Source organism: Canis lupus, chromosome 38 (assembly GCF_011100685.1).
Source record: "Canis lupus familiaris isolate Mischka breed German Shepherd chromosome 38, alternate assembly UU_Cfam_GSD_1.0, whole genome shotgun sequence".
Classification (NCBI taxonomy): Eukaryota; Metazoa; Chordata; class Mammalia; order Carnivora; family Canidae; genus Canis; species Canis lupus.
Genome location: NC_049259.1, coordinates 24,552,705 through 24,567,628, shown reverse-complemented (window position 1 = coordinate 24,567,628; position 14,924 = coordinate 24,552,705). Strand labels below are relative to the sequence as shown.

At 67.6% G+C, this 14,924-nt stretch overlaps 1 protein-coding gene and 1 long non-coding RNA gene across 2 annotated transcripts in view; both read right to left on the bottom strand.

The window, feature by feature from the left end:
• Nucleotides 1–772, bottom strand: part of LOC119877936 — a 29,169-nt gene extending 28,397 nt beyond the window's left edge. Inside the window, exon 1 of the long non-coding RNA XR_005385859.1 lies at nucleotides 649–772. This is a non-coding gene — a long non-coding RNA (uncharacterized LOC119877936). The remainder of the gene's footprint in view (nucleotides 1–648) is intronic.
• Nucleotides 773–12,700: 11,928 nt separating this feature from the next.
• The window catches only part of SUSD4 (sushi domain containing 4), a 46,461-nt gene continuing 44,237 nt past the window's right edge, over nucleotides 12,701–14,924 (bottom strand). Inside the window, exons 7-9 of the mRNA XM_038586417.1 lie at nucleotides 14,041–14,417; nucleotides 13,882–13,948; nucleotides 12,701–13,415 (exon numbers count right to left, since the gene is read on the bottom strand). Coding sequence (XP_038442345.1) covers nucleotides 13,154–13,415; nucleotides 13,882–13,948; nucleotides 14,041–14,417 — 706 coding nt within the window. The 3' untranslated portion in view covers nucleotides 12,701–13,153. The remainder of the gene's footprint in view (nucleotides 13,416–13,881; nucleotides 13,949–14,040; nucleotides 14,418–14,924) is intronic.

Here is a 14,924-nt window from a genome sequence, read left to right as displayed (position 1 = left end):
CCGGCATCAGGGCCCCCGGCATCAGGGTCCCGGCATCAGGCTCCCCAGCATCAGGGCCCCCGGCATCAGGGTCCCCGGCATCAGGGCCCCAGCATCAGGGCCCCAACATCAGGGTCCCCGGCATCAGGGCCCCAACATCAGGGCCCCGGCATCAGGCTCCCCGGCATCAGGGCCCCGGCATCAGGCTCCCCGGCATCAGGGCCCCGGCATCAGGGCCCCGGCATCAGGGTCCCAGCATCAGGGCCCCAACATCATGGCCCCGGCATCAGGCTCCCCGGCATCAGGCTCCCCGGCATCAGGGCCCCGGCATCAGGCTCCCCGGCATCAGGGCCCCGGCATCAGGCTCCCCGGCATCAGGGCCCCGGCATCAGGCTCCCCGGCATCAGGGCCCCGGCATCAGGCTCCCCGGCATCAGGGTCCCAGCATCAGGGCCCCAACATCAGGTCCCCGGCATCAGGCTCCCCGGCATCCGGCCCCCGGCTCCCCCAGGCCCGCAGCAGCAGGAGCCTCGGGGTTGCGCGGCCGCACCTCCGGCCCGGCTCCCTCCCACCCCGGCCTCGGGCGCCCCCCGCCGGCTCTCCTTGGCCTCCCGCGCCCCGTCCTCCCCCGCAGGTGCGGCCCGCGGCCCGGCCCGGCCCACGCACTCACCGCCCGGGGCGCTCCCGCGGCCTCCGCGGCCGGGACCGGGTCACCTGCCCCTTCCCGGGCGGCGCGAAACCGAAAGCGAGGAAGTCCGCCCGCTGCCCGCGCCGGGAACCGGCCTCGCGCCCCGCCCCGCCCCGACCCCGACCCCGACCCCGACCCCGACCCCGACCCCGAGCCCGGGGCTCACCTCCCGGAGGGGCCGCGCCCCCCGCCCCGCCCCCGCCCCGCCCTGGCCCCGCCCTGGCCCCGCCCCGGCCTGCCCGGCCCCGCCCCCCGCGGATCGGGCCCGCCCCCGGCAGGTCCCGCCCCCGCAGTGCAAGCCCCGCCCACCCCGGCAGGCCCCGCCCCCGCAGAGCAAGCCCCGCCCACCCCGCAGGGCCCGCCCCCGTGGCCCAGGTCCCCTCTTTGGCCCAGTCCTAGGAGGAGGGACCTCGGGACCGGCCCGGTGATGGGGGAGCAGGGACCAGCTGAGGACAAAGGCCGCCGAGCAGCCCCGGAAACAGGCAGGGGGACCTTCCTCTGGGGACTGAGCTGCCCCCGCGCTCCTCCTGTGCTGAGGGCAGGAGGCAACCTTGGCCGGACCCCGGGCCCCTGCGAGTCTACTGTCACGGATAAAAGTCCCCCTAGAAGCATCCTTTGTCTCTACCCCAAGATCCGCGTGGGCGATGACCCCAAGCGCGCTCTGAAGGGTCTCGTGACCCGGGTTTTATTAGATGGTGATCAGGGCCCCCACCGCAGCCAGCCCTGGAGGTCCCCAGCACATGGCTTCCAAGCCCTTGGGGCGGCTGTCCCCGGGGCCTCCCACCCCAGGTGTGCGGTGGTCTCCTCACAGGCCCGGCCGCAGCTCCGTGCTCACACGGCCCATCCCCGGGATCCCAAAAAACCACCACTTTGCACCAAAGATGCCTCAAGAATTCTTTCCTGGCTCCAGGCCTCACCTCAAGCTGCACCTGGATTCCAAGACTTCATCACCTCAGCCACGCCCTCGAGGCTCCGCAGCTGCAGGGACGAATGTCGGGGCCCCGGGGCCCGGGTGGGAGGTGGGGACACACAGGCACCGGGTGCTTGAGGCCTGAGCCGAGGGGAAAGGCCGCCCCTGGACCGTCCTTGCAGACCTCCAGGCCGGTGCAGCCGCCCCCCCCCCCCCCCCCCCCCCCCCCCCCGTCCTGAGCTGCAGAGGAGCCGCAGAGCAACCGTCCAAAGGCACAGCCCAGCTGGCGAGGAGGAGCTCAGCCCCTGCTCCCGGACTCCTGGCACAGTGCTCCCTCCCCCTGGCCGAACCCCAAGCCTGTTTCCCAAGGGCTTGAGAGACTCAAGGCAGCTGGGGCAGGGCCGGGCCTCCACCACAGGGCCCTGAGGTCAGAACTTGAGCCACCCGGGTGCCCTGCTCCTCTGGATTTTAATCCCCAGGAAGCAAGTGATAGTCCTCAGCCCCAAGCAGCAAACACAATGATCCCCAGCTCCTCTGCAGCCGCAAAGATAATGGAAGCTCAGTCGCTTGAGGGCCACTCGTGAGAAGACCCCAGCTGTTCCAGTCACCTGGGGAGGGGGGTTGTCACCCCCCAGACAGGGCTGGGTGGCAGAAGCTGTGTCCCCAGAGCCAGGAGCAGCGCTGAGCAGAGGGCTCTGGGAGTCCCGGGGCTTGGAAACGGCGCCGGGGACACTCCTCCCTTCCCTGCATGCTCCGGGATGTCACAGCCACGCCGCTCGCCACGTCAGCCAGTGAGCGTGTTTGCGCTTTGGAGAGCCCAGCACCCTGGGCTGTGCATGTCCCCGGCCCACGGGCTCCTCCGACCTCAGGTGGTGCATGTCCCCGGCCCGTCCGTTACTTGGACCTGGAGTGGTGCGTGTCCCCGGCCCGTGGGCTCCTCCGACCTGGGGCGGTGCGCTCCCTCCCCGTGACACCGCCCAGCGCAGGGAAGGACAGACGTGGGGGAAGGAGAGCTACGGGGACCCCACGTGCTCATGCTTCCCTCTGGGCTCCCATCGTCAGACCATCTTACTAAAACTGGGGTCCAGATCCAGCGAGGGGGGCCCACAGGTACGCCTGGATGTGACTTCTCCAGTTTCATGTTCCAAACTCAGCTCTTGGTCAAACGAGCCCCGTGAAGACGTAACTTTCTCCCATAGAGGTTACGTCATCCGTGCCCGAACCCGAGAATACTTTTACACCGCATATCACAAGTAATTTGGCTGGGAATAATATTCTCCAATTCTTACTTTCTTCACTCAAACAGTGCAGGATGCAACCTTAGGAAAATACCTAGCATTGCCGAGGGGTCTGTAACGCAAAACCTGTTCCTCCGTGTATCGTGCAGATGGAAGATTGCCCTTTTCTGGGAGCGGTCGGCGCAGCGTCTTGCGCTCCGGTGTCATTGGAAACTACTTCCAGGTTTCTAGGGACGTGCCAGGTCGTTACTTTTGTCTGGAGTCCAGGCCACGCTCTCACACTCGGGCCGTGGGCGGTGCTAACTACGCTCAATCTTTCTGTTCCCTGCCCAGTCGCCCTCCCACCCCCGCGCTGGGGCGCCATTGGCTCTCACTTCTCTTTTTTTTTCTTCCTTTATTTCTTTTCTTTTCTTTTCTTTTCTTTTCTTTTTTTCTTTTCTTTCTTTTTTTTTTTTATGGGAGAGAGCTTGCATGAGCGAGCACGAGTAGGGGCAGGGTGCAGAGGGACAGACAGAGCCTGGAGCAGACCCCAAGCCCAGCACGGAGCCCCACGCCGAGCCGGATGGGAGGCTCCAGCCCACGCCCCTGAGGTCACAACTGGAGCCACAATCAAGAGTCACAGGCTGAGCCGCTGAGTCACCCAGGGCCTGTCGTCCATGTCTGCTCCTCGGATACGAAGACCCCGTCTTCGTTATGAAGACCCCGTCGCCCGGCCTGCGCACTGCACCTCCCCCTGCGTGCGCACCTGCCCCCCGACTTGTGAGTGGGCCGCCCTCCCGGGGCTTTGCCTCCCCGACCCGGTGGATCCGTTACTTCTGCTCTTGACCCACACGGTGCAACTTCCTCCCTTCTTATTGTGAAAAGTCACCTAATGCAAGAGCCGCAGGAGTCATGCGGGGTCACCACATGGATTCAGTAACTGTCACTCTCTTATTATTTGGCGTAGAGGCGCAGTTGACGCGCCGACCCATCCGAATGGGCGCTGCAGGTGTTACGACACCCCCGGGAGGGACGTCAGCGTTCGTCTCCCAGAAGGGACGCTCCCGACGGCCTCCCTGCCCAGCACCAGCCGCGATTCCCCGGGGCCGTCTCGCCGTCCGCAGGCCGACTTCCTTGGCCGTCCCCCAAGGGCCTCCTGGGGTCGGTACGTCGCCTCCGGCCTGGTCTGCGAGGCGCAGGAGTGCGGAGCCAGAGGGTCCTTCCTGCTTGTAAGGGGGCCGCGGGTTTTCCGGGTCCTCATGGGTTTTGCTGTGGACTCCAAGCCGCGCAGTGCGGGGAGGAAAGGGGCCCCCGAATCTGCACGGACACAGACCCCCTCCTACGCCCCCCCACCCCGTGTCCTCCATCCAGGCAGTAAACACCGCGTGAGGAGAGGCAGCTGCCAGCTTGGCCTGAGGGCCAGCCCGGAGCCCCCGAGCGCAGGGACTGCGCGCCACTGCCCCCCCTGCCAGCCTCCAGGGTTCGGAGGGCGCGGAGCACAGGTGCACAGGTCTGTGCCTCGGACTCGCGGGTCAGCAGGTCATGCGCCAACTCAAAGACCGGCCGGGGCTCCTGCCGCAAACGATGACCCACAGGCCGCCACCGACGTCCACTGCCCTGTGCCCGAGCCTGCGGGACCCTAACGTCCACACTGCCCTGGACTGGCCCAGTGGGGACCCGGCACCCGCAGCCCCTCTGCGTCTCCTCGGCCCCTTCTCCACCTTCCACCCTCGGGCCACGGGCAGAGCAGCTACGCTCACTCACCCCAAACCCTCGCTACCCCCAGCCAGTAAAGGAAGCAAAGGGTTTTTCAAGCGAGTTGTAAAAACCGAGGGCGTTAGTTAAGGAGGAGGACCGAAGGATTTCACTGCATTGAGACCCCGGACCTGAGTTTTCACGTGCTTGTAGGGCACCGTGGGTGAGCGGCGACCCCGCTGGAGGCTGTGGTGATGGACTGGGCGGGGCTGCAGACACAGGGACACCACGTGGGCGCAGTGATGGGCGGAGGCGGGCCTGCGTGCTGCGGTGATGGGCGGAGGGGGGCCTGGGTGCTGCGGTGATGGGTCCAGGGAGGTCTGGACACTGCGGTGATGGGCGGAGGGGGACCTGGGTGCTGCGGTGATGGGTCCAGGGAGGTCTGGACACTGCGGTTGGCCGTTGGCCACTCGCTGATTCCAGGGGGAGCCCATCCCAGAGGGACACAGGACCCCGTGGCCAGAGCCCCCCCCCCCATCGCACCACGGATACAACCCTCCGTGGGCTCCGGTGACACAGCAGGTAGTTCTCAGCACAGCACCTGCCTGAGCCCTGTGCCCCACCCGGGGTGCAGCCAGGTCCTCGCTGGCCGACGCCCGTGGCTCCCGCAGCAGTCCACCGAGACCCCCCGCAGCCGGCTGAGCGGGGCTTCCACGCGGGGAGGCGCGGCCGCGGGGGGCTCAGGAAGGGCCACAGGGGACGCTGTCCTGGGTGCAAATCCGGCAATCTGCGGCCTCACAGGGCTGCAGCCGTCTGCTCGGTGGGAGCCGCAGAATGAGCATCCCGGGGTCCCCACCAAGGGAGCAGAAGCCCCGGCGTCCCCCCCCACCCCGCCCTGACGCCCACCAGCCCCGCTCGCCGGCCGCCCCCGCCGTGTGCCTTCGGGCTCCCAAGGCCAGGCCCGTGTCCCTGGGGCGACGCTCTGGGTCCTCGGTGTCCTGCAAGGCACATCCCACATCTCCCCGCGCCGTCAGGAGCTCAGGCTGGGAGCCCCACCTTGCTCTGTGTTCCCTGCCCCAAACCCTCCGGCTGGTGCCGGCCTCCGACACAGGGTGAGCACACGGAGCCCGGAGACGCCGGGGGACCCCCAGGCTCTCTGCCAACACCACGGAGCCGGCCCCCAGGCTGGCCAAGTGCTGAGTTTTGAGATTTGAGAGCAAGAAACAGGGAAGCAGAAGAGAAACCAGTGCTAATGTCGGGGGACTACCCGATGCCCCCAGGAGGCCGAGACCAGAGGAGCATCCATGGAGCCGAACGCCAGCCAGGCGGGGGGCACAGCGTCCCCCAGTCGCAGGTCCTAGACGCGTCCTTGCTTCAAGGACCGCCTCCACCCGCGCCGGCAAAGGGCCAGTGGGCGCTGCGTAAGGCAGAGCGGACCGGGCAAGCAGCCACGGCGCGTCACAGAGGCCAGGCCCCTGGGTGGCAGCAGGGAGCTCCGACGACGGTCACAGCCCCGTGGTCCTGTCGGCCCCGCTACCCTCGCCACGGCCCCGAGAGCGAGGATTTCCTGGTGTTTGCCGGGGGTGCACCTGCCGCCGCCTTCTCTGGCTCCAGGTGTGGGTGCAGGGTCCACGCGCAGGGGTCCTGGCTCCCCGGGCCACCCCACGGCCGCCGCCCCGCCCCTGCACACCTCGTACACCCTCCTCCTGCTGGTTCACAGGACGGCCCGCAGTTTGGAAGGAGGAGCAGCAAACAGAAGGGAGCGTGCACGCGCACACGCATGTTCACACGCATACAGCGCACACGTGCACTCACACACGCAAGCACACACGCATTCATCCAATGCTGCCTCCAGAACCTGGTTTCCACCTTCCCTCAAGTGCCTTGCTTGTCCTGTCTGCTCTTCTTGCCCCACCCCGATCCCCCTGGCTCACCCCCCTGCCTGGCCCCCGGCCTGGCCCCCATCCCCCGGCCTGTCCCCCTGCTTGTCCTCTTACCTGTCCCCCCGACCTGTCTCCCATCCCCCGACCTGTCCCCCATCCCCCTGCCCATCCCCCGCCTGTCCCCCTACCTGCCCCCCACCTGTTCCCCATCCCCCTGCCCATCCCCCTACCTGTCTCCCCCCAGCATGTCCCCCATCCTCCTGCCCGTCCCTCTGCTTGTCCCCCTACCTGCCCTCACAACCTGTCCCCATCCCCCTGCCCATCCCCCTGCCCGTCCCCCAGCCTGTCCCCCTGCCTGCCTACCCACCTGTCCCCCATCCTCCGGCCAGTCCCCCTGTTGTGCCCCTACCTGCCTCCCTGGCCTGTCCATCCCCCGGCCTGTCCCCCTGCTTGTCCCCCACCTGCCCCTCCTGACCTGTTCCTCATCCCCCTGCCCGTCCCCCTGCTTGTCCCCCTGCCTGCCCCCCCACTCTCCCTCGTCCTTTCCAACTGAGGAAGCGTTGGTTGAATTTAGGCAGCCTGTAAAACCCACCCATCCCTCTGCACACCGCCACGCACCCTCCCCTCCCAGGCGGGCGCTCGTGGGGCAGCGGGGGTCACCTTCTGGGCGACCGGCCCCCACGGCTCCTGGGCCAGGGGCTTGGTGCCTTCTGTGCTTCCTTCCTGGGGTCAGTTCCTGCGCCTCCTCCCCGGCCGCGTGGCTCCTGTGCTTGGCGAGACCTTGAAGTCCCGTCAGCGATGCTCTAAGGAGTGCGGTTCCCAAAACGCGGTTTTCTGTTGTCTTAAGTTTTCTAACCACGAAAAAATTACAGGTCTCGTGCTGTGGCAGAGAAAATGGAAATGTGACATGCCTCACCCTCTACGGGCCCGATTTCACAGACATTTGAGACTTCTGCCATGGGTTTGACGGGACGTGTTCTTTGAAATGAAGGGGGGATTCACTTATTCTAGAAAGGGGAGAACCTCCAGCAGATCCCACGCTGAGCCAGGGCCCGACGCGGGGCCCGTCCCACGCCCCCGAAGTCATGACCCAAGGTGACACCCAGAGTTGCACGCTCACCGGCTGCGCCCCCCGGGGCCCAGAGCACTCCGGTCTGTGGAGGAGGCGATCCAGGAGCCCGAAATAGGTTAAACCATGGGGTCTTCAAGGACCTGCTGGGTTGGAAACCCCGCAGTCCTCTCACCTCGACCTGAGGTGAGGTCACGGTCACCCTAGCCCTGTTCCTGGGCGTCACCCGGGATCCCCGGGCAGGAGCGCGGTGTGCGGCAAAGGGAGGTTTGGGGGTGTTCGGAGCGCGGGCCCCAGTCCGGGTGGAAAAGCGTGGGCTCCTGGGGTGCTGGCATTTGGGGGGGCTCCAGTGGGTCCGGATGAGGCCGCAAGGACGGGACCCTTAGGACGTCCTCCCACAGCTCCTGGTGCCACGTGAGGAGGCCCCAGGAGGGTCCCCCGAGGACCCGGCCACACAGGCATCCCGACCTCAGACTCCCGGGCTCCGGGGCCACCAGAAACAGCGGTCACGTGCGGGCTCCAGCCTGCGGCCCTGTGCTCACCGGGAGTCGCCTCGGGTGCTTCCCTTGGCCCTGAGGGCCCCACGGTGTCAGGAGGGCGAGCTCTGTGGCCTCCTGGACGTGCAGGACGCGGGGTCCCCCTGGAGGACGGCCCCGGAGACGCGACATGGGGGAAGGGAACATCCAGGCTGCCACTGGACGGCGTCCCCGTGGCCTATGTGCGGCGGTGCACCGCGGTGTCTGCCATCTCGGGTGCCGCCGGACCCGCCAGATACCCCATTGCGGGGGGACAGGCCGCCAGTGACCCTCTGGGCGAGCGGGACAGCCGGTGTTAGGTGTCGCCGTGCCCGGGCCGCGCTCGGGGGCCCCGGCACCTCACCACACGTGTCTCCAGGTATCCCCAGTGAGATTAGCACTGGGTGGGGCGAGGGCGGCCCCCGGGGTGGGCCTCGCAATCGGCGGAGGCCCGGGCGGTGCAGTGGAGCGTCCCTGAATGACGGGGTCCCGGCGTCTCCAGGGCACTGGCGGCCTCTGCACGGAGACACGGGGACATGGGCTCCGCGGATGTCGGGTCTGTGGGTTCCCCAGTGCGGGGAGCAGCTCCCACGGCTGGGCGTCCCTGACGACCCGACCACACACGGACGCGGACGGGCGCCCCTCACCTGCCTCTGTGCTCAGCCTGGGCCCAGGCAGGGGGCACTGTCGGGGCCAAGGGGGCGCAGCCGCCCAGACCGAGGCAGGGAGGAGCGCGGTGCCTCCAGGGGCCTCCCCCGCGGGCTCCGATGCCGGAGCGCCCGGACGGCCCCCCTAAATCCAGCAAGACGCTAACTGGGCCTGAGTTTGTTTCACGGAGGTAAACGTTCGGAGAAGGAAACGCTCAGGCCCACCTGCTGGGTGGGAACAAGGAGGCCCGCTGCACAGTCGGAGCCCCGCGCGGCTCGTCCTCCACCCCCCGCCCCGGAGGCAACGGCGTCCCCACGGCCCCACTGCAGAGGAGCTTCCTGGAAGGGAGTCGGAGGCTCCGTCCCTGTGCACGGACGAGGCTGAGCCCCGCTGAGCCCCCTCCCAGCTTGCCGTGTGCGGCCCTACCTCCTCCAGTCCCTGGGGGCGCAGCCTGGAGGGTACACGGTGTCCCCGGGGGCTGGAGCGAGTGCTCAGGCCATGCGAAAAGTTTCAAGGAATAGTGGTTTTATAGCAGGTTTAGCCCTTATTATAGGGCCGCAGGGAACGGATACCCCCCCTGCCCATAGTGCGGGGGGCAGGGGGAGACACTGGAGGTGTGGGGGGAGGACGGCCTGACCCTCTCCCAGGGCAGGGGTCCAAGGAGGCCCCCAGGCCGCGCACCCCCGCGGGACGGCTGCCCGCCATCCTGGGCCCTCCGTAGGGGAGAAGACCCAAAACCGCACCTGCAGTAGGAAAAGGAGTATTTACCGACGATAAGAAACGGCAGCAAATCCTAGAGCTCAGCTCGCTGGCCGCGGGGACGTCAGGGAACCCAGGCAGAAGGAAAGAACACGGTCGTCTGCAAATTACGATTATTGACGATCTGCTGCCGATCGCCCGGTTATTGATCCGTGTCCCCTGCCCCACACGCCGCGGCCGCGGTTCCCTTATCTCCTCTTGCGCTAATGATTCCCCATCAGGGCTCCCTAGAGAGGAGCGAGGCCTGTGTCGTGTTCTGCAGGCACCTGGGGCCCCACTGGCGTCTCCCCGTCATGGTGTCAGCACCTGCTCCCTCGGGCTACTCTGCTGGGTGCCTTGAGGCAGCATCTGACAGGGGGACGGCCGGGGGGGTCCTCTGAGGGGTCCAGGCAGCCCCCACCCCAGCTGCCCCGCTGTGTGCCGCCCCAGGCGCACCCGGCAGCAGCCTCAGCGCCTCCGCAGCCCGCACACCCCTGCCCTACACCCCCTGGCCCTATACTCCTGTCCCCTGCTCTACACCCCCCGCCCTACACCCTCCTACACCCTCCCACCCTACACCCCCCTGCCCTACACCCCCCTTGCACCCCCCTACACCCCCCCCCCGCCTATCTACCCTCCCCCCATCTACCCTCCCCCCCCAGGGGCAGGTACTGATCACACACTCATCGCTGCTTTGCATTATGGCCCTGACGAGGCCTGCTGCCCTCTCTCGTTCTTCAACGTGTTAATCGAGCAAAAAGCAACAGCAGGTAACTGTGTTGGGGGTTAGTCCTAAAGATATTTTGAGAACTGTGTATCCATAGAATTCACTGATTTTCATGTGGTTCTGAGGAAGCCTCCCTAGGCCTTTGCAGACGTGGGGGCCCTGGACCCGATGAGAGCGGAAGTGACAGGGGGGTCAGACCCCCCTGGGTCGCCGGCTGCCGCCCACAGCCTCACGCGCTGTCCCCTCGGCACGATCGGCTTGTGGGGCGCGAGGGGCTGTCCCGGGCTCGGGAGAAGCCCACCCCACTCGCAGTGCGCCGTTCCCTGAGAGCCGAGAGCGGACCGCGATGACACCTACATGCCCAGGTCTCAGTGAGGCTGTTTGCAAAATCCTGTTCTGGTTGGGACACCAGATTTCAGTCACCAGGGGCTGGCCTCACGCCTGAGGACCCCAAGAGGCCCCTCGCAGCTACGGGGAGGGGGATCCCACCCGGGTGGGGAAGGAGCAGGGGTCCTGGATGCCCGAGGGGAGTGCATGAGCCCCAAGGCCCCAAGGACGGAGACGGGGTTCAGGGGAAACAGGCCCCGAGGAGGAAGGGGGTCTCTGGGTTCCTCGGGCGTCGGGAGTTAAAGATGGCAAGAGCGAGTGTTCACGGGCCCTCCACAGCCCGTGACTCCCGACAAGAAACCGAGGCCCGGCCCTTCACAGCCTTGCCCTACAGTGCAGGACGGGAGGCTAAGCCCGGATGTGGCCTGATGGGGCCTGGGGGCTGCCCGAGGCTGCCATGAGGTCCTCCGGCCACGCCCACACCAGGTGGGTAGGGCAGGGCCGTGGCCATGGGTGGGAGGGCACCCGGGCTGGGGGGAAGGTCTGGGAGGAAGAACCAGTCAGGCCAGACTAACCTCATTCTTTATGGCTTTGCCCCAGATGCTGTGGGGCGGAGGGCGCAGGGCGTGCTCTGTTGTCTGGGATCTCCGGGGAGGATGCACCGGGGTGAGCTGCCCAGGCCCCGGAGCTCTGCCTCCTGGCAGGTGGAAGGGTGTGCAACCCCGGGGCGGGCTCTGCCTCCCGTTGGGAACCGCAGGCCAGCAGCTTGCGCCTCAACGTGTCCTCCTCTCGAGGCCCGGATTCCCTTGGGTCCCATCAGGTCACACGCACCCACTCACTTCCTGAAACCTGTGCTGTGGCCCTCAGCTTTAGGGCAGCAGGTGTCAGGTGTCGCTCACCTGACCCTGGAGTGGGGGGGGGCAGGGAGGGGACCCGGGTCACAGCACCCCTGACCTCTCGCCTTCTCCATCCCCCTGGCGGGATGTCCCCCAAGTCCTGGAGCTTTCTAGTTTCTGGCCGGTCCTCCTCCCGCAAAAGCCTCCACGTGTGCTGCTCAGTGACAAGGCCGCATCGTCAGCTTCCAGCCTCTGCAAAGGCCGCGCTGCGGGGTGGGAGGAGCCGGCGGTGGCCACGGGTTCGGGGACGGAGGGAGGGGGTGGTGGATGCGGGGCCTCTCCCTTCCCGGCCCTGTGCGGTGGGTGGACCCCTGGACCCGGCGCCTTGAGTGTGGGCCTGGCCTTCGCTGCCCTGGGTACGTGGGGATGCCCGTGCTTTATTTATTTTATTTTATTTTATTTTATTTTATTTTATTTTATTTTATTATTTATTTTATTTTATTTATTTTATTTTATTATTTATTTATTTATATTTATATATATATATTTTTTCGTGCTTTAAATCCTGGAGAGACTACACCAGCGGGGGGCGCTGCAGGGCCTGCAGTCTCGGGGAAGGAGGTCGCCCGCCCTCCCTGAGCAGAAGCTTCTGGAGCAGAGGGGCGGACACTTCTCTCTGCCCAGAGGGCCCAACATAGAAGCCGGGGAGGGGCACCTGCCCACGTGCCAGGGCCGCCCATGCAGGGTCCGCCGCCGCCATCCTTGGGGGCCGCGGGGACGCCGGCAGGTGCACGGCGCCTGCAAATTCCCCCCATGATGCCCTGACTCACGCTCGGCGGGAGGGGTGAGGCCTGCCGGGTGCAGGGAGCATGCCCGGAGGTAACTGTCCTCCTCACCGCGGGCCAGCGACCGAGGCCAGGACGGGGGTGGGGGGGGGCACCTCTCTCGTTTCCGCCTCGGGGATGGAGGCCCCAGGAGGCAACCCGCGTCCAGACGCACAGCCCAGATTGGAAGCCAGGAGGCGGCTGTGGCGGAGCCATGCTGAACCCTGGCGCTGTCCCGTGGGGACCCAGTCCTGGGGCGGGGGGAGCCGGAGGGCGTCTGCACCCTGCAGGCCGTGGCCGCTGAGCCCCTGCATCCACCTCAGGGGTGCTGCTCAGGCCGCGGCCTGCGGGGTGGCCGAGGAGCAGGAGGCAGACTTGTGCAGCTGCTGGGCTCGGGCCAGGGGAGGGGGGCTGTGGAGACCCCGCGCCAGCAAATCAGACTCTGCAGGCGACTCAGCGTGTATTTGAGGAGATTTCAGGACTCGGGAAACATTCTCATCAATCTGTTCCTCGGGAACAGCCCCCGGGGAGCCCAGGGAGTCCACGCGGCAGGAGCCCGCGGCCCTGGAGCGGGAGGGGGGCCATCTGGGCCGGGGGCCGGCCTGTGGACTCTGCGGACAGAACGGAAAGAAAACGATTCCAGCCTCATACTTTATTTGGAGGAGGAGCACGTTTACAGAAACAATTTCTGTTTTGGAAAATAAACGTATGGCTGCATTCTGGGGGTGGGGTAGCAGGCGACCGGCGGGGCTCGCGTGACGGACGCCGGACACGGTGCCTGTGGCCGTCTCTGCCGGGCCGCGTCCGAGCACGGCCAAGCGCCCACAACGTCAGGAGACAGGAGCCCGGTCCGCGTGCCGTTGGGCCCACGACACGGATTCCGACCGGGTTTCGGCAAAGGCAGGCTCAGAGGAACCGCACTTGGGGACGGTCGGCCCGCGCCCCACCATCGAGTACCGCGTCCAGGGGACGGGCCTGCGCCCGGGCGCCCGGAGCCGTTCGCACGGAGGCCGCGCCGCAGGGAGCAGACCCGGGGCGAATCGGCGAGGGACGTGGGGGCGGCGGGAGGTGCCCTCAGCTCAAGTCCCGGGTGCGGATTCAGCGGAGGTGAATGGAGCCCCCCCGGGAGCGCCAGGCCCCTCGGCACCCACTGCCCGCGAGGTCGTGGGAACCGCCGCCAGCACGTGCCAGCCGCAGAGCCGGGCCAGGAGTGGGGGCGCGTCTTGGTCCCGGGCACGGAGCTGCAGACCCCGCGCCCCTGCTCCGTGCCCCTGGGCCTCGCTCGCAGGTGCTCGGTCCCCGGAGGGTGGGGGTCCTCGCGGCTCTGCTGGCTACGGGTCGTCTTCCATCAGCGGGATCTCTGTGGAGGGAGAGACGGTCACCTGCTCAGCTGCGAGGACCAGGCCTTGGCACTTCGGGGACACGAATACAGTCCGCGTCGCCCGGGAGCAGAAGACGTCGTCCGGTTCTGCACGTGCAACAATAATCACGCAGCGGCTCCCCCGCGCCAGGCTCTGCTGGGAAATCTCCCATCTGACTCTGGGCAGATGGACCGGGAACACTTAGGCCCGCGCCCTCGGGTTCAAGCCGGACGAAGGCAGAGTCGCAGGCAGGCGGGCAGGCAGGTGGGGAGCCCCCCGGCACCACCCTGGTCCCTCTCCGCCGCGAGCCGGAGCGGCCCTTCCTGCGCCAGGCGCACACCTGTTACTCCCCACCTGCCGGCAGCGCCCCGCGTGCCCACGGCATCTCCAGGGCCGTCTCCTGCGGGTGCGCGGGGACCCCATCTCCGAGTGTGCCCCAAGCCCCCCGAGGGCACCCTGCCTCACCTGGATGCTCCGCAGCCCCCCTGCTCTGGCCGCCGTGGCGCCTCCTGAAATCTCAGCTCCGGGCTCACTGCGGGGACGGGGCGGCCTCACCCGTGTCCTCACCCGCGGGGGGAGCGGCGAGAGGTTCAGGCGCGGAAGGAGCGGGGGGCAAATACTCACCGTCTGTGATGTCGATGCCCGGGCTAGTGGATGCCGCCTCTCCCACCGAGCCAGCACCCGTGTCCACGCTGCCGGAACGTGGGCCCCCGTGGCCCCCGGAAGGCGGGTACGGACTCTGGAGCAGCTCGGAAGGGCCCGAGCCGCTGTCACAGGGTTCGGACGCCCCCGGGCCCGTGTCCGTGTCCCCTGAGCCGGGGTATGCGGGGGGGCTCTGGTCGTCCACAGGCAAAGGGCAGCCCCGGCCCACGGCGGCCAGGTACCCGGGGCCCGAGGCCCCCAACCCTCCGCTCACAGCCTCGTCGTAGGACGGAAGCATGACCGGCACCCCGTCCACCACGACGAAGTCTGGGTCGCTGCTGGAGCTCCGGGGAGGTCCCCTGTGTAAAGAGAAGCAGCACCCACAGGTGAGGGAGCTGGCCACCCCAGGGCGAGGTCCCCAAGGTGAGGTCCCCAGGGCCAGGTCCCCAGGGCCCACAGGGGAAGGGGCTCCTCTGGCGGCCGGGGCACTGAGCACGGTGGCCACGCTCGGCAGGCAGGCGGCGTCCCTCCTCCGTGTTGGGTCCTGCACCCCCAGTGTCCCTGGGAGGATAACGTGGGGCGGGAGCTGGTGAGCTGGAGCCCGGGAGCATCTGGGGGATGAGGTCGCCCGGGGAGGACTGGGGGCTCGGTGTTTGCAAGCCCCGCCGTGACCCCGGGCCCTCCTGCAGCCCCGTCACTACCAGGATGGAGCGCGGTGCTGGCCAAGAGGTTGCGACGGGAGGCCGCGCAGCAGGGGGACGGAAGGTCGGCGCTTCCACCTGCCACGACCTGAGGGCGATCTGAGGCCGGGAGGGTGGGGGGGGGGGGTCCAGGGAAGGGGCTGCCCCACATGCATGCCTCGCCGT